The sequence below is a fragment of the Eulemur rufifrons genome, chromosome 20, assembly GCF_041146395.1.
Source record: "Eulemur rufifrons isolate Redbay chromosome 20, OSU_ERuf_1, whole genome shotgun sequence".
Classification (NCBI taxonomy): domain Eukaryota; kingdom Metazoa; phylum Chordata; class Mammalia; order Primates; family Lemuridae; genus Eulemur; species Eulemur rufifrons.
This window is the reverse complement of record NC_091002.1, coordinates 39,979,824-39,999,153: the sequence shown is the minus strand read 5'-3', so window position 1 is coordinate 39,999,153 and position 19,330 is coordinate 39,979,824. Positions and strand designations below refer to the sequence as shown.

General features: G+C 45.6%; 1 protein-coding gene across 4 annotated transcripts in view; it reads right to left on the bottom strand.

The window, feature by feature from the left end:
* The window catches only part of EYA2 (EYA transcriptional coactivator and phosphatase 2), a 139,049-nt gene that overhangs the window by 94,914 nt on the left and 24,805 nt on the right, over nucleotides 1–19,330 (bottom strand). For 2 of the 4 annotated variants that reach the window (XM_069496213.1, XM_069496210.1), the window contains one exon: nucleotides 3,157–3,167. The exons of the other annotated variants lie outside the window; for them this stretch is intronic. In XM_069496213.1, coding sequence (XP_069352314.1) covers nucleotides 3,157–3,167 — 11 coding nt within the window. The remainder of the gene's footprint in view (nucleotides 1–3,156; nucleotides 3,168–19,330) is intronic. 4 annotated transcript variants of the gene reach the window in all.

Genomic DNA, 19,330 nt, shown 5'->3' with positions numbered 1-19,330 from the left:
GGAAACGACTGTTCCTGTTGCACAGAAATGCAGGGTCACATAACAAATAAACACCAGTAGTCTGTCTTTATTTAAAAATCTGATACTTTGTTCATCAGGGAGTTTTTTGCATTAACTAATTATTTTAAAATAGTGCCTTAAAAGAGTCGTCTCCATGACCGGGTTTTTGGCACCTGGGGCCAGTGCCTTATCTAGTTCTGGGCCTGATGCTGGTTGTGTGAACTCCCAGCTTCCTGCCTTCCATCCTTGGAGCCTCAGTTTTCTCATCTGTCAAATGGCAACAAATTTGCTGCCAGCACTGAAGTGAAGACCCAGGGAGTGAATGCCGGCCAAGTGCTCAGCCTGGTCCCTGGTCCCTGGTCCCTGGTCCCTGGGCACCCTTGCTCAGTGTTAGCTATTTTTACGATCATTCAGCACCTGCCACTAAATTGGCTGTTAATTCATGGTGGCCATTGTTAGGCTTGTGGTCACCAGGTATTTGCCAGACAAATGCTGACTATTAGGACACACTCTCAAACGTCACTGCCTCAGGGTTCTGAGCTGCCATTGGAGAGAAGAGAACAGAGGCGCACACTGGAGAGACATCTATTATGAATTTTCTTCCCCTTGGGGAACGGGTGGTGAGGGGTTGGCAGACAGAAGGGGCTGGTTTTAAAACAATAAAGTCAATTTGGTACGGTCTGCTTCGGTGTTTTGAGATCTTTGAAAGAGATACTGTGTGGCTGTGGGTGGGGGCGGCCAGGGAGGGGGTTGTATTTACACTGTAAAGAGGGAGCCCTGACCTTTGCTGGCGGCAGCCTCTCGCTGTTGAACTTGCTGGGGTCTGGGCTGCCTTTGCCGCCACCGTCTTAGACTGAGACTAATGCAAGCCAGCTGAGCAGCAGGGGCCTCGACTGACCTCTTTCGCTTGGGTGGTTTCAATTTTTGCTAAGCCCAGCCATCTCGGGGAGGGACACGGCTCTTGGCCTCATGCCTCTGGCTGCTCAGCCAGGGACCCTGGTTGGATGATGTTGTGGGTTGAACTGTGTCCCCTGAAAAGATATGTTCAAGTCCTGACCCCCGGTACCTGTGAATATGGCCTTATTTGGAAATAGGATCTTTGTAGATGTAATCAAGTTAAGATGAGATCATACCGGATTAGGGTGTCCTCATAAGAAGGGGGAAGCGTGGACACAGACACACAAGGAGAAACCATGGGATGACACAGGAGAGACTGAGTCAAGCATCTACAGGCTGAGGAATGCCAAGGGTTGCCAGCCACCACCAGGAGCCAGGGTAGAGGCCTAGAACAGACCCTCCCTTGAAGCCTCCAGAAGGTACCAGCCTTGCTGACACCTTGGTTTCATACTTCTAGCCTCCATAACCATGAGACAGTAACCTCATACTCTTTTAAGTCACCCAGCTCGTGGTGCTTCCTTGTGGTAGCCTTAGGAAGTTCAACCCAGCGATCTTGCTGATTTGCTGGCATTCATCACTTTGGCAGGGACAAGGACAGCCTGGCCTCTGAATTGCAAAATTGGGGATGCCTCCTTGCCCTGTCTTTGGGAAGCTGGCTCACCCCAGCAGAGTATATCCCCTCTCTGAGCCTCCACTTCCAGGTCTGTACAAGGAAGATATTGAATTAGATTCCTGTGTTCAGACTCCACTTAACTCCCTGCCCCTACACAATTTTTACAACATCTTCAAACTACCTGTCCTATTATTTTACTTAATATTTCCCTATATCAACTTTAAATGGACTTACATTTTTGTAAAACTTACCTTTGTCGTAAGCCTATCTATAAAATCACTCATTGTTTTTACTTAAATAAGTTTATCCGAGAACACTGTCTATCCACTCTTGTAACTATAAATAGGAAATCGATACAACTTGCCACCAATAATAAATACATAAAAATAAAACATACATAGAAAGCAAATGTTTTTAGTTCTAGCTAAATACTGTTGCCTAACGAAGACCCTAAACCTGGGGTTTGTTCTCATTTTGTTAAAAAGAAATATTTGCAGGGATTAGAGAGATGTTGAAGACATATTAGCACCAAACAGAGACTTCCTTACTAGCTTTACCACTGATTCAGAAGGACTGAAAGAGAATAGAACTGGGAATGGCTTCCTCACTTTGTGACCCAGAGACTTTTAGTGCCACTTGCATGTTCCATGTAAAGTAATCTCCTGGGCCAACACATTAGTCAGGAGAGGTTATGGTGTGCTGTGTAACAAACACCTCCAATCTCTTCGTGGCTTGATTGCAACCAAAGCTGATGTATCTTTCAGGCCGTATGTGCATGGGCGGTCAGTGGGGGCTCTATGCACTGGAGCAGCACTTGGGGGTACCAGTTAAAGAAGCATTTCCTGGCAGAGGGAAAATGAGCTCTTGGAGGGTTTTGTATTAGCCACTGGATGCTCTGGCCTGGAAGTGACATGGTCATTTCCACTCTCAACTCAGTGGTCAGAATTAGTCAATTGCCTCTCCCCCACACTCTGCCCACAAGAAGGCAAGATATGCAATCCTTCCACTCTGGGTTGTTTGGCATGACTCAACGTTGGGAATGGCATTAATGGCAGCCACAGCGACTCCCTCACACCAAGGGATGCGTTCACCTAGATCAACCCATCTCAGGAGTTGGCAAACTGTGTCCTGTGGGAGGGCCACCTGTTTTTGCAAATAAAGTTTTATTGGAACACAACCATGCCATTTGTTTATGTATTGTCTATGGCAGTGTTCATGGTATGACGGCAGAGTTGAGTAGCTGCAATAGAGAATATATGGCCTGTAAAGCCTAAGATATTTCCTATGTGGACCTGTATAAAAAAGTTTGCTGAACCTTGACCTAGATGGTCCCTACCACCCCTTCTAGAAATATATCTCTGGGATGCTGGGTTACCTCTAGTAGTTTGTGGCATTTATTTTTTCTTGGCCTCTATTTTTTTGCCGCTGAGCAATCAAAAATACCCCATGGACCTGAGTCCTCAGCTAACATCATAGATAATAAAGAAAATCACAAAATTCCTAAAACACAATGGCTTAATCAACTTCATACCGTGTGCCAGGAACTACTGTATGCATTTCATACTTTCATCTTTACAACAATTTTGTGAGATAAGAACTATTGTCCCTCTAGCTGAAGAAGCCAAGGTACAGAAAGGTTAAGTAACTTGTGTAAGATCTCACAGCTTTTAAGGAGCAGAGCTGGAATCTAGACCTTGGCGGCCTGGCTCCAGAGGCCACACACTCCCGTGACCACTGCCTGGCTCTGCTTCTTGAGACCAAAGTCAGAAGGACTCCCAGTTAATGCTATTAAAAGTGAATAAAACACTTAACCGTGTCTAGCAAGCTTTCTAAACTTATATAAACAATGAGAAAATCTCCCCAAGGGCAGTTCAAGTGTGAATCTCCTGCCTCTGTTCAATTTCTCTACGGCAACCCTAGATACTGAGAATGTAATAAAGATTCAATCTCAAGACTTAAAAAATGAATGGCTCTTCTTACCTTTAAAAACCATTTCCGTTCATTAGCTTACTGTTAGTCAGGAGGGACTAAATAGTGCCCATCCACTGCTTGGATCTGCCTGCCATCCCTCTCCATTTTGTCTTGCCACAGGGATGGGCCTGTGACCCAGGCCGACCAATCACAATTCCTCACTGGTGTAAGGACCAATCAGGGATCTTCTCTGGGATTTTTCAAACTGGAGTGCGGAGAGAGGCTCTTTTCCTCCATGGTTATAAAACTGAGAAGCTTTGAGCCTGGAGGTACAGGAGGCAGTGGGTACAGCCTTGTGGAACCATTTGGTAGAAGGAAACAGGTGAGTAGAGAGAGCTGGTTCAAGAGGCTTGTGTCTCCTGTTCCCAGTCCCTTAAGCCAGCTCCACTTCCCTGCAGGTGGTTTGCTTGTCTTTTAAAATCCTAACCTAATTTGAATTGAGTTTTGGTAACCTGCAAAAGAGTCTGGTAGTAGCTGGCAGGGCTGTGGAGACCACGAAGGACCAGAGAGACATACTGATCTGTCCAAAGTCACACAGCAATTAGTGGCAGGCCAAGACCCACACCCTCCTCAGACTCATAAAAGGAGCCTGATTTCTACAAGATTCCATTCATTCCCCATGGCCAGGGTGTGTCCCGTGGACCCATGGCCACCCCAGATTATGCTGTTGTCCTGGCATAATTATTCATGGTGTTTCCTTTCATACTAAAACCAAATCCAAGTTTGGACAAAAAATTATATGATCACCACCAACCATAGCACTATTAAATTAAAAAAAAAGCCTTTTTCCTTCCATTTAACCCAGTCATTTACATTTCATTCTGGGAACCAAAGCAAACCAGAAACCTCAGGGTTTTATCAAACTGCAATTTTAATACATTTAATATATATCCTTAAGCAGGTGGAAATAGCCAAACACGACACAATGATGTCAGTACATATATACTCTGTAGCATCATCTATTAAACCCAAGGACAGCAAACTTTTTTGTGAAGGGCCAGATAGTAAATAGCTCAGGCTTTGCAGGCAGTGAGGTCTCCGTTGCAACTACTCAACTCTATTATCGTAGGGAGAAAGCGGCCGCACACAATATGAAAATGAACGGGTGTGGTGGTGTTACAACAAAACTCTATTTATAAAAACAGGCTGCAGCTGGTGAGCTGTAGTTTGCTGACCCCTGCATTAGATTGAAAATGCTGATAACCCCTTAAATGCCCATCGTTATGGGATTAGTTAAATGATGGCATTTCAATGAAGTACTATAAAGTCATTTAAAAGCACGTTTGTAAAGTTCAATGAAATAAAAAAATGCATATAATATTAAAAACCCCACAAAAATCTAAATCAACAGATTCAACATCCTCTTAATTTGTTCAAGACTATCCATATGTTAAATTAAAAACTTAAAAGGAACTAGTGTAACTAGAGATAAAGCAAAGTAGCTTAATCGAATGGTGGAAATATAAATTATTAATAAGTCCAAAACTTTATTTTTGGACTATTAAAAAAACTCAGTCCTTTTGTCAATGAACCATTATCAGAAAGGACTTAGAGATCATCTTGCCCACAGAGCCCCAAACTGTAAGTCATGACAGTGACCTACTAGTGTGATGCAAAATAGATTTATATGTCCTGATCAGCAACTTTTTAAATAAGATAAAAGAGGATTTTATTTTGTTTTGTGTCTATTGGTTTTTCCTTAGTGAAATGGAAGAGAAAATACTAGAGTGCAAAACATATAGCAAGGGTGTGTATTGTTTTTTAGAGCCTTTGTCACTAGATGTGCAGGCATACGACTGCGTGTTAGGTGTGCACCCAGCTGTGATATAGAATGCATTTCGTAGTGTGAGTTGTGATCTAAAAGATTGAAAGTCACAGATTTCCAGTCCAACTCTCCCATTTTGCAGGTGGGGAAGATGAGTCCAGGAGAGAAGGTGTGTCATCCCTGATATCATCCCACACTGAGCAAACACCAGAAGATGAGCCCTCCCGTCACTTCTCATAACCTGCCCCAACCTCGTAGGCCAGTGCAACCGGGCAGCTGTTCCAATGTGTGATATCAAATCTTCACATGATTAATGACCCCGTGGCAGGTCACAAGGAGGGAAGTTAAAGCCTCAGCAATAGCAAATTCTAAGAATCTGGACCAGGAGGGCACAAACCCCACTCCCTGCCCCCAAGGTGGAGTTCTCCTGTGAGCCTTTTTATCTGTGTCCCTACTTTGGTCCCAGGGGTCTGTCACCAGACCAGTCAGAGCAGTCTGGAGCATTTAAAGGTCAGGCAGCCGGCTGGGGCCCAAATGCAGCAGCAGCTTGGATGGCCCTGGGCTATGGTCTAGGACATTGCACAATCCTTTTGAGCAGCCAGTTCTTGGAGGCTGCAATTTAGGGCTGGAGCAGCGGAGATGCAAGGGCTGGCAAGGCGAGGCCTGCCGCAGAAACTGCCACAGAGGGAGACAAACACACACAGAGCCATGGGGGTTCCAGTACTGAGTAGTGGGAACAGCACGCAGCTGCAGCAACAAAAATTTCAGACCTCGGGCTTCAGAGGAGATAAAAACAATGAAATATTGGAAACAATCTAATTGCCCATCTAAAGGGGCTAAGTACCACGCACGGTTTATCCAAACCGGTAACAATAGTAGCCAGCACTAAGGAAGCCACTTTGTCCCAGGCCCTGTACATGTATTTATTACTCACTTCCAGCTTCCCGGCAGCTGAGGCAGCTACACCTATAGGCCCATCTCACAGATGAGAAACTCAAGTCTCAGAGATGTTATTTGCCTAATGTCACTTACGGTTACAGCCAGTAAGCTGTGGGGCTGAGATTCCAACCCAGACGTCGGCTTTCTCAGTGCAGTGCTGGGAGACTATGCAGTCTATGGAGACTATGATGGGTATATTTGAAGTGACTGAAAGATCTCCAAGACATGTTATTTAGTGAAAAGTATTAAAGGGGATTTGTAAAACAAGAAGTACAGCAAGATATTACTAACATTAAAAAGAAAAAACCCAGAATTTTCTACTGGTGGGAGAAAAAATAAGCACACACATGTAAATGCACATACATAGAGAAAGTTCTGGAAAGATGCATGCTCATATTACTGATGTGATTTAAAATAAATGTATGAAAAATAAAAAGCAGTATAAAAAGGCAGAGAGATTCAGGTCTGGAGGGTAGGCTGCCTTCCCGGGGTATGTAGGAGCTACCGAATGGGAAATAACGCTGCAGAATTTGGAAATTCCCCGCATGTTCAGTTCTCAAGGGCGGGCAGGACCTGGGCTCATTGCTCTCCACCACCTGAGCTTTTAGGAATGCAAAAATCTCACTTGCTTTAAGGGTGCAAATTGTGCATCCCCTCACCTGGCTTTAGTCCTGAGTCCTCTGGGTGGGGATGGAGTTGCAGGGCCTGTCTGTGTCTCCCTCCTAATAAACGGCTCCTTGCCCGAGGCTGTTTCCCCCACCCCATAATTAGCCCTTTCAGTTACTGAACAGAAGGCTGAGCTGCCCAGAGCCTGCACACTCTGCTTTTATCTCTAAGGAGTCACCACGGCAGGGACTTGTACCTTGAATAGGACTCCATTTTTGTGTGTCTGTAGTGTTTTTTTAAAAATTTGGTTCATTGTTTTTTTTTTCCCTTATTCTCATTCCATCCCTGCCAACCCGCCCCCTTAATGATCAGATGGAGGGGAGATTTATTCTGTCGCCTTTTCAACAAATTTTGTAGGCTCAGACCCTGGTCGTGGTTCTCATTTCATTGAAACGTCAGAAATAGAAATGAAAAGCAAATGGCACAAGAGCAACAACATCAAAGTCGTGCCCTGGGCTTTGTTCCTTTGGGAGTAAAAGGGTAAGTTGGGGTGATTCTAGAATTTTCTGAATGGGGTCACTGGGACCTGGTGGGTATTATCACAGGCACATTGGGGAATGCGGGCTCCATAGTGTTGGGCCTAAGGAAGGGGAAGGGCAGGGAGGGACAGAGACAAGGCCCTGTGAGTGGAGAGCAGTCTGGACACCGGGGCATCAGGGCTGTTTACATTAGTGGTCCCTAACCCCGTCAGACCCAGTGTCCCCTTCTTCTAGCAAATACTTTACAGGGCCCTTTACTGTCTTGAAATTTAATTCATGTCCAGTCATCCCCTGGTATCCATGGAGGATTGGTTCCAGGACACCCCGTGAGTACCAAAACCCACAGATGCTCAAGTCCCACGGTTGGCTCCGCGGGACCTGAGGACTGAAAAGTCAGCCCTCCCTACCCGTGGGCTCTGCATCCCACAAATATTATATTTTCCATCCAAGGCTGGTTGAACCTGTAGATGCTGAACCCACGGATACGGAGGGCTGATTGTACAGTTTAACCTACTTATACACATTTTTAGAGAGTCAAACAAAATGCTCTTACTGTAAAATAAAGAAATAAGGTAATTTAGAAAATACATTTTAGAACATGTAACTGCCCAAGTGTGGCCACAGTAGACAACAGAATGAAGTAGTCAGATACTGCCACAGGGACACTCACAAGAACATCACTGACAAGCTAGGCTCCCGGGCAATGCAAATGTCACCAGCAATGTAGACATCAGTGACGTGACTTTCCATAATGGTAGAGAAGCGCTGGGCTTGAAAATGAGGTGCCTCCCCTGGGCCACAGAGACTAGGAGCTTCCCCTGCCCGACAGAACGCCTAGGATCATGCTGTCCCACCAGCCTCGCCGCCTCCCTCCTCCTCCTCCGTATACCTCTGGTTCAGTCCATCAGCAAGTCCTGTCAATTTCACACTCACAGTGTGTCCTGGTTGGGACTCTTGCACCTGCCTCCTGCTGCTGTCGCTGGTACAACTAAGTCAGCTCATGCCACTCCCCTGCCCAAACCCTCTGCTGTCTCCTCCTGTCACAGCACTTGGAGCAAACGCCAGAGTTCCTTAGTGGCCTACAGGGCCCCTGAGTGGCCCTCCCCTCCCCTCCCAGCCCCCCATTCCCCGTACTCCAGCCGCACTGGCCACACAGGCCATGCAGGCCAGGCATTCGAGGCTCGGGCTGCTCCCCATGACGGCCACAGGGTTCCCTCCTTCAGCTTCCTCAGCTCTCTCTTCCTCGATGAGACCAACCCTGATCACCCTGTCTAAAAAACGTCGCAAACCCCAGCACTCCCTTCCTTGGTCTCTCCTAACACTTATCACCATCGCACAGACAATACATTTCACTTTGTTTGTCTTATTATTATCTGTCTCTCACCACTAGAATCAGCTGCAGGAAGGATTCCGTCTATTTTGTTCCATATGTATCTGTTGAATGACTTATGAATTCATCCCACCAGCACCTCAGAGTCAGCCCCAGAAGACACAGTGCCGGGAGTCGTTAGCACCTGCAGACACCACTCCGCACAGGCTGGGCTGTCGGCTCCTCCAGGGCAGGATGTAGACACCGAGTTCAGAGTCCTCCGACTTCACACCAGTTACCTCCACGGTCACGGGGTAGAACCGAGTTGGCAAAACGGAAGCCTGCGGCTGAATACAATCTGCAGATGTGCTCTGTTTAGCCTGTAAGGTTGTTTTTCCTTTTGAAATTTTTGCTGCTAATTTAAGTCTTTTTAATTGGGAAATTTCTTATAAAAGATTTCTGGTGTTTTAGCTTTTTTTTTTTTTTTTTTTTTTTTTAGTTTGGAATAACTGACCCAGCGCATGGCAACAACCAGCTTTAACGGAGCAGGGTTACCTCTGGGGCTTCCCAGTTCATCACAGGCCCCACCCAGCCAGCTCCACACTGGCCTTGGGGGCCAAGCTCCCAGGGCGTCTGGGTCTATGACCAGCAGCAGAGTGAAGAGGACAGGCTTGGAGCCAGACAGTTGCAGGATCCACTTGGCCCTGCTTCCCGCACTTACAGGTGCAATTTTACATGTGTTGTGCCATCGCTGAGTTATTGCCCATCTCCCCACCCTGAGCCATGAACTCCAGAGGGGCAGGGACCATGTTTGTCTGGCTCATCTGTTTTCTCAGCACGTGGCACAGTGCCTGGCACAGAGGAGATGCTGCCTTAATATCTGCTGGGATAACGGCTGTATGAAGGTACCAGCCTCTGTCTCCCCAACAGCTCTCGAGGCCACATGTAGACTACGGGGCAACTTCTTATGCCCTTAGTTCTGCCGCTTTGCCTTGCAAATCTCTCTCATATTGGGGACAAGAAGAGAAGGAGGTGAAGCGTCTCCAAAAGAGAAACAAAAAATATCCCAGGCTCTCAGCTTTTCTGCCTCTGATTTTGCATGTCTAGGAAAAAACCTGTGGTCCCAGCTCAGGCTGCTGTGACAAAATACCAAAGACTGGGTGGCTTAAACAGCAGAAATTTATTTCTTATAGTTCTGGAGGCTGGGAAGTCCAAGGTCAAGGGGTGGGCTGGTTGGATGCCTGGTGAGGGCGTCTCTCTGGCTTGCATGTGGCTGCATCTTGCTATGTCCTCACATGGCCTTTCCCTGCTCTGTGCACTTGGTGGGGGCGGGGGGGGGGGTCGAGATCTCTCTCTTCTTTTTCTTCTAAGGACACCAATCGCATTGGTAAGGACCCCTCCCTCATGACCTCATCTAACCCTAACCATCTCCCAAAGGCCCCATCTCCAAATACCATCACATTGGGGGTTAGGACTTCAACACATAAATTTTGGGGGAACAAAATTCAGCCCATAACACTTACTAATGACCCCCCCCACCCACTCCAGCATTAACTGGGTCAAGAGTTGGCTTTTAAACATCCCTTAGAGCTGTACTACCCAATTGAGCAGTCATATTTATAATAAATTAAAATTAAACAAAATTAAAAATTCAATTCTTTGGTTGCCTAGACACATTTTGTGTGATCAATAGCCCCCTGTGGCTAGTGGCTTTCACATTGGACAGCCATCCGGAACATTTCCATCATCACAGAAAGGTCCACCGGACAGTGCGCCTTAGTGAATTGCTGTTAAACTCAACTCCCTCCTGACCCCCTAACTCTCAATCTCTCCAGCTGTTTCCACCTGTCTCCTCCAGTGGCTTTTGGAGATGGGGGTGACCAAATCAAACTTGTTATATAACCAGAGGAGAAGACCAATTATTTAACCTTTATACGTTCTAAATCCAGAAGCCTTCAGCTCAAGCAGGAGGCAGCAAGCCTGCCAGACATGGGAAGGTGACAAGAGGGGAGCCCCTGCATGGAGGTGTCGCATGGGGCAAGAATGCTAACGTGCATGGGGAAGCCTCACCCACTTCATTGTGCACAGAAGAGTTGCTGATTCACAGCAGGAAGCCTGACGTCAGTCCAGCAATCCCTGGATGCCAAGCCTGGCTCCTGTCTTGACCAATACAGTGGTATCAGGCAGGCTTAGCCTGCTCAGAACTGGCTGGGCCGAGCCAGCCTCAAAATTGCTGCTGCCAAGGAGAAATGATGCCACTTCACCAGGAGGCGGCCATGGGGCTCCAACCTCAGCCATAGCCACACCCTCACTAAGTCCCCCGGGACAGGCTTCACTGATGAAATAAGCCAGAGGTGGGGACTCAAAGGGATGACCTGTCTGGTTCTTCAAGTCACCACTTGGCTTATAATTTGCTCCATCCATTCCTGGTCTCAGGACCTGTGGCTGGGTTAAGAAAATATGGAACAAGATTGCAAGTTGTAAGCGTGAAGACTGGCCTCATAGGTGCTTGTCTGCTTCACAGGGTACTTCAAAGACAGTGTTTAAATTGGTTGCCAATATTGAAAAAGAAAAGGAGATTTCACATTAAAAAATAATTTTAGGGATCACCTTGAAAAATGGAAAAATCTGGTCTCCCTGAGATCCATTCTAGTGTGGCGGCAATGGGCTAAAGCCAAGTAACACCTGCTATTTCCCAGCTTTCGTGGGGGCGCAGTCTCCGGTTTGCTATGGTTCCCGCCACTCCTTATAACACTACACCTAGCTCACGTCTCTCTTTTACATTCCTGTACACCCTGTACTATCTGCATTTGAAATCCGGATTGAGAAGAATCATATCCCAGAGCAGGTTCAATCCACAGAACCACAGAATCATTTTTAAAAGAGTAACATCGATTTGTGATTTGAGATGTAAATATTTCTTTTCAGTTTGCCATTGTTTTTTTGTTGTTGTTGTTGTTTTGTTTGCTTGTTTTTGTTGTTCATTTTGTTGTTTTGACCTCATTTTTTTTTTTTTTTTTTTTTTTCTGGAGGCAGGGTCTTGCTCTGTTGCCCAGGATAGAGTGCAGTGGTGTCATCATAGCTCACTGCAACCTCACACTCCTGGGCTCAACCGATCCTCCTGCCTCAGCCTCCAAAGTAGCTGGGATTACAGGTGCATGCTAATGCACCCAGCTAATTTTTATGTTTTTTTGAGAGACCAGGTCTCGCTCTTGCTCAGGCTGGTCTTGAACTCCTGAGCTCAAGCGATCTTCCTCCTCCTGCCTTGGTCTCCCAGAGGGCTAGGATTACAGGCATGCGCCTCCACACCCAGCCTGACTTCACTTCTGGTGTTCTTTGCCATGAAAAAAACATTTTGTAGGTGAACTTGTCAGTCTTTTCATTTATGGATTTTGGATTTCAGAGTCATGGTTAGAAAAGCCTTTTCCACTCCAAAGTTATAAAAATTTTGTTCATTCTCTTTCTAGTATTTTTATGGCTTTATTTTTAACATTTAAACAGTTGATCCATTTGGATTTTTTTCTAGTAAGAGGAACAGATTTTTTTTTTCCAGGTTGCTAACCAGTTGTTCCAATACCATTGATCGAATAGTCCACCTTTTCCCATTGACTTAAGATGCCATCTTCCCCATGCACTAAATTCCCTAACGTGTGGGGTCTCTTTCTGGACTGTATGGGTCAATAAGCCCATTCACACTAGAAGTATGCCGTTGTGATTATTGAAGCTCTATAATATATTTAAATATGGCTACGTCTAGTACTTCATTGCTCTTCTTTTGCATGATTTTTTGAGTCTAATGTCCTAGTTCTCAGAAAAGGAAATACAAATTGGCCAAAGATCTGAAAAAATGCTCAACCTCACTCATAGGACAAGACTTAAAAATTAGTAATACATTGAGATACTACTTGGTATGCATCAGATCAGTAAAAAACTCCAACAATTAGGGGATGTGTGGGGAAAAAACACACATGAACCACTGCAGCGGAACTTGCACTTCTGGCTAAGACTGAGTAACAAGGTGTGGATTTACCCTCCCAGCTAGAATAGTTTGAAAACGACGTTTCCAAGACGCTGGGCATCAGGCATGGAGGACAGTTCTCCTTGTGAGAGGGCAGAGGTGGGGAGCCGCGTGATCACCCCAGTGTAGAGTTTCCAGGGTGGGGAAACAACTCTCTGAGTTGGGGAGACAGAGCTGCAAGCCAGGAGAGGCCAGCATGGCTCGAATTCGCAGAGCAGGACTCCCAGAGAAAAGGAATCACACTGAGAAGGCTCTGGAGGTTTGCAGACAGCTCCTCTTGAGTGGTCACCTGAGAACTAATGAGCCCATGGGTGTGAGGAAATTACCCAGGGCTGGGAGGGAACCATTGGAAAAGACTCGAAACAACCACCTTCAGAGCTCAAAACAGAGTTCCTGTTCCCACCAGCCAGGGCAAAAGCTCACAATTCACGGGCCATTGGGTACAACGCTCAGAAGAGTTTGCCTCACTAGTGGGAAAAATTTGCTCTAGACTAAACGCTGCTCTGACTCAAAAGAATCGAACTGTTTCTAAGTAACCTAACTGTATCCCAGAACTGCATCCCAGAACAAAGTTATAGGAATATGACAATATCCAGCATTTAACAAGGTAAAATTTACGTCTGGCATCCAATCAAAACTTATCAGGCATGCAAGGAAGCAGTAAAATATGACTTCTAACAAGGAGAAAAATCAAGGAAAACTAAGCCTGAAATGACAGCAATGACAGAGCTAGACAAGGACATTAAAACATTTACTGCAATTGGATTCTATTAATATCTGTTCAAGAAGCCAGAGAAAAGACTGGACATGTTAAGTAGAGATATGGAACTTATTAAAAAAAAAAAAAAGACCAAAATCAAATTTCTGGAGATGAAAACTATGTATAAGATGAAAAACAACCTGAATGTAATTAACAGCAGATCAGATACTGTAGAAGAAGATGTGTGAACTTGGGGGTGGTGGAACAGCAGAAAAAATGTATGGAGAAATATTGTCTGAAATATTTCCAAATTTGATGAAAACTATAAATCTACCAATCTAAGAATCTCAATGAATCCAAAGCACAAGAATCATAAAGAAAACTACATCAAGGCACATAATAATAGTTATATTATGATAATAATAAACAGAAACTCTTAAAAGCAAACAAACCCATGCAACTTCAGAGTTACATTAACATCATTTCCTTCTTTCTAAATCACATATGAACTAATTCTTGTCATAGGAATGTGTAATATACCAGATTGCTTATATTTTACTTATATTTGCAAAAAGAAGTTCTGGATGGGTTCATAAGAAACTATGACAAGTTTGGAAAGTGGGCTGATGTAGGAGACGGTGGGAGAAAGATTTCTATAGATGTCTGACTAGGTAAACGTATAACCTACTCAAAAAACTAATGTGAAAAAGGAGTAACTTTTAATGTGTCTTTTTTATTACAAAAGAAATACATCAGAGGTGGGGGAAATAGGGAGCGAACGCTAATGGGCACGGGGTTTCTTTTTGGAATCGGTGGTGATGGTTGCAGAACTTGGTGAGCATTCTAAAAACCACTCAGTGGAACACTTCACAAGGGTAAAGTTTATGGTATGTGAATTATAGCGCAGTAAAAAGTTAATTAAAACACAGAAAAAAGGAATATGTACATGATCATTGTTAAAAAAAAAAATAGAGAATCAAAGAATTTTAACACAGGAAGGGACCTAGAAGATCATCATATCCAGGACTTAGTGAGCTCAGAACATGAACTTGGAGAGAAGATCCCTCATCAAACCCACCTGGGAAAACTGCCTCCTGAATTCTATTCTTGAGGAGTCACACGGTGCAACAGCCTGAGAAGGTTCTACAAAGTTCTGCAGCACAGACATCTATTTAGCTTTGTGGCGTACACTATTTACTAAATGTATTTGAAGCATTTGACCATGACCCTTCCAAACCCCTTTATTTTTTCCTGGAACACTTGTTAGCACTAGACCTGTGGCACACAGATCGTGAAAGCTCAGTGACTTGTCCAAAGTCACACAGCTTACTGGTGCCAGAGATGGTGTTCGATTTCATAAATCTGACAGAGATTTCATAAATTCAACACAAATCAGTCTCGCAGGTCTTGAGCTGAGGTCACTGGCTTACAAACTCTTTTACTGTCCTGTTAATTTTCTTGCACATCCTTGAATCACATGTTTCCATGTTGCTCCTGAACGGCTGCTGGGGGGCTCTGAGCGTCAGTGTTAATGTCCCCTGGCCTTTGGTAAACACACAAAAGGTTTCCAAAGGAGAGGGCACCCACTGTTTTTAAGTCTCCCTATGATGCAAAGTTCACTGAAATATAGACAGCTCAACAGCCTCACACTGACGTTCCTCTTTTTCTCCTACCATGACTATTTACTAAAATTGAGAGTTCGGGAAATAGAAATGAACTTGGGAAGAACAGAGACCATCAAACCTGAAGACAGGGTGACAACAACAACAACAACGATAATAACAACAATAATGAACATTTGTAGAGCACGTAGCCTGTGCCAGGCGCTGCTCGAAACACTCCACATGCATTAACTGATTTAATCACCATAGCACCCAGGAGGCGGGTGCTATTAGTATCCCCACTTCACAGGAGAAGAAACTGAGGTACTGAGAAGTAACTTAGCTCAAGGTCGCACAGCTGGTACTCTACAGAATTAGTACGTTAGCTCAGTCTGACTTCAGAGTTTCGGCTTTTAATTGGTTTTGACTACCATGGCACTGAAGGAATGACAGAAATAAGCAAAGGAAAACCCAGCCTTTATGGATCTCATCTGATGTGCCCGCGAATCATTCCATTTGGTTCCCCCAACAGCCCATGAGGCCATCGCTTTCGCTGTGGTGCCAGTTTCACAGGTGAGGAAACTGAGGCACAGGGAAGTCCAAACGCGCCCCCCATCATGCCGCTGTATGTGGGGAACAGCCAGGACTGGCTGCAGCCCAGGTCCAGAACTCCTAACTCCTCCATGGCACCAGAAAGTTCCTGTAACACACTCCCGAGATAGTTTTTTTCCCTCTTTTTAATCTTTGTGGTCATATCTGTGAATAGCAGTGTTTTATCAGGAGAAGCCAAAAAGAAACAAAAAAAAAAAATCAAACCCATAAGAAATACATTTCAGCTATAAAAACCCCAGGGTGAACTTAAAATAAAGAAAATAAACAACCATGCAAAGGCTGAGAGAGGCTGTGAACTTTTCTCTTTTACGTTTATTGTACATTCGGTGGAGGGGCGGTGTTATCCAAACAGATACAGATCTCAGCCCAGACCCTTTTGGGGTGATGGCTGTGCTAAAGTTCCTGGCAGTTTATGAGATTAGCTAGAAGAACTTGGGCTGGGGGGGCATCCTGGCTTGTCTAAGGCTTGCTACGGGACCTTACATGAGCCACTCTGTTACGGTGCCTCAGTTTACTCGTCTGTAAAATGCTGGAGTGGGCCCCACACAGGTCCTTTTTGATTCTGCAAAATTATGATTTTAATTCTTAGGAAGAAAAAAGACTCATCCCAGTTTCTAATCATGGGCCAATTTCACTAAATCAGCATGTTAAGGCCTAAAACTCAATCTTTAGCCTCAACTCTTCCTCTTCACTCCCTTCTTGCTCTAAGAAACTAAGCTCAACCATCGCCTTCCATGCTGAAATGCTCACAGTAGTTCGAGAGTTTATTTCTCCTCTGGAACAACTCAAAAAAAAAAAAAAAAGTTAATAGGAAGCACATGGGCATGATGTGTGAGCGTTCTGTGTGTTTGGGTTTGAAAAAAATACTTAAGGAGGAATATGTCAGGCTTGCAAAATGCCTGGGCTGCCTCAAGAGCAGTTTATGGCCATTAGCATCAGACCGACAGCAGTTAATTGGGACAAAGCCCAGCTGCTGCCGTGGCCCTTCTGGCATCTGGACCCTGAGGATGATAAGAAAATAACCTGGACTATTCCCATGGTAGGGCGGGAACAGAGCAGGAGAGGTTTCCGGATTTGTGAGAGGCCAGTGGGGATTGAGGTGGGGGGTGGGGCCCTAGGCCAGGGCTCACCCCTGAGAATCACCTTCTAGATGGAGGGGCAGGATGGTGGGGGGCTCTGCAGTGCAACTGACTGCCTGGCTCAAATCCCACTGCCATGGCCAGGTGACCTTAGGCATGTCACTAACCCCTTTGTGCCTCAGTTTCTCCACCTGTAAGGTAGGGGTCATGATGGAACCTATGTCACTGGGGTACTGGGAGGATTAAGAACAGTTTATGTACAGAGCTTAGGACAGCGTCTCAAGTCCTGATGGAGTTCAGGAAATGTCAGTTCAAGAAGCAGCACAGGATCTGGAATTCCAGAAACCGGAGTCTAAATCCCAGCTTATTGGCGCTTATTGGCGCTTATTGGCTCTTATTGGCTCTGTGATCCTAGGCAAGCCACTTGCCCTCTCTGAGCCTCACTTTCATTATCTGGTAAAGCAGGGTTGGTGCCCAGCTCACGTGGTTGCTGTAAGGACCAGAGAAGAAATGACATTATTCTATGTATCCTGGTTGCGGGAGGGCTCCCGCTGCACTTGCCGATCTCATCTCCCCTACTCACCACACCCCAGACTCATGAGTCTCCTGTGGGGTCCTTTAACACTGGGAGCTTTCTAGCCCCAGGGCCTTTGCTCCCGCTGTTGCTGTTCTCGCTGCTAGACTGACTGCCTGGTTTCTATCAGAAGGTCCCTCACCACCTGGTTAATGGTGGTCCCCACCTGGTCATGGTCCAGCATGCCTCTCTGGCTTTACCAAATACTATAATTATCTATTTATTTGTTAATTGGTTATTGTCCATCATTCTCCATGTGGGAACTGCCTTTGTTGACTGCTGCGTCCTCAGCGTCTAAGAGGGTGCCAGGCATAAAGCTGATACTCAATGATACAGAATGACTATAACTTGCTTAGTACACAGCTGGGGGGTGTGTCAGAATGGGGCAGGGTGGGCTATGTTTGCTTTTCAACCTCTGTAGCCCTCAGAAGCTCTGAGGCAGTAAGTTCAGTTTTCATTTGAAGAGCTAGAAAGAAACTGGCTTGAGACTGACCCAAATGCAAGTTCAAGTTCAGCATCTTCACAAGCCTCTATTATTAGGATTGATGCCATAATTTACTCCCCACTTAGAGAGATGGGTCACAGCAACTTATCCTCTCCAGCAGGACACAGAAAGGCCACTGTCGGGGACACAGAGATGGCCGGGAGGCAGAAGAGGTAGGAGTGTGCTGTGGTTAGGGACACGGGCTTTGGAGTGAGGCTGGGGGCTGGGACTCCACTAGACCCCCAAGAGACTCGACAGTCCATTTCCATTATACTTGCAGTAAAATCTAAACTCCTTGCTCTGACATTGGACAAATCAGTTATTCTCTCTGTGCCTCAGTTTCCTCTTCTGCACATGGGAATAATGCAGTACCGACACTTTGCAGTGTCGCAAAGGTTGTATGAGATCATCTACACAATACCACCTGGCACCTAGAGTGTTCAGTCAAGTCAGTTAATGGCATCACCAATGAACCCTGACGCAGACCTTCATGGCAAACCATTCCAAGGGCCCAGCATGAATGCTCATCACCCTCTTTCCCTACACGCATCCCTGAGATCATTCACTGTCCCTTCACAATATTTTTCTCTGAACGGCTGCCCTTAACAACCATTTTTATTATTTCCTTAATAAAAAAAATTACAATAAAAAGATGGCGTGACAATACTTGTAAGTAATTCTTTTTAAACAAAAGTACAATCAAAGCTGGGCTCGGTGGCATGCACCTGTAGTCCCAATTACTTGGGAGGCTAAGGCAGAAGGATTGCTTGAAGCCAGGAGTTTGAGACCAGCCTGGGCAACACAGTGAGACCCCATCCCAATAAAAAAGAAAAGGAAAAAGAAAAGTACAATCACTTACCAGCCCACCACCTTGTCATTACTCTTTCAATTTTACATTTTAGTTTTCAGACCCTTGATAGTCATTTTTACCACCTAATACGAAGCAGAAGAATAGCAGCAAGGAAATCCCCCAAATTACTCTCACCAGCCCTCTGCTCCATGCAGCAACCCCAACAAGCTGCCCAGGGGGCATCAGAGCAGAGAAGGGACCCTTGGATGGCAAAAGGGAGGAGGTGGTCCCAGGAGGATCCAGCAAGCCGGGTCTTCGTGGCACGTGTGGTGAGGGGCTACACAATGGAGTTCTTTCTTTCCTGTCTAAGGCCACCCTAAAGGGGGGCAGAGCCTTGAACCTCCTGCCTGGAATAATAGCTTCTTTACCTGCCTGCCCAATATTCCAGTACCCGACATTTTTCTGAGTCTCTGCAATAGACTTGCTGGTTCCATCACACTTAAAATACAAGCCACTTCCTCCCCACAGCCCTCAAGGCCCAGCATGATTTGGCCCTCTCTCTCTCCCAGACCCTCTCCTCCTACGCGCCCTGTGACTCTGCTCCAGCCTTGCTGGCCCCGGCTCTGTGCCTCAAACCCATCAAGACATTTTCCTCCGTGCAGCGTTTGCACTGGTTGCTCCCTCAGCTGGAATGCTCATCCCTGAGATGTCCACATGGCTGGCTCCACTCACCCTCTGGGTTTTTGTCCAATGCCTTCAAAGACCCTTCCCTGATGACTTGATCTAAAGTCACAAATCCCACCTCTCCTGATCTCCCAAATGCTCATCACCCT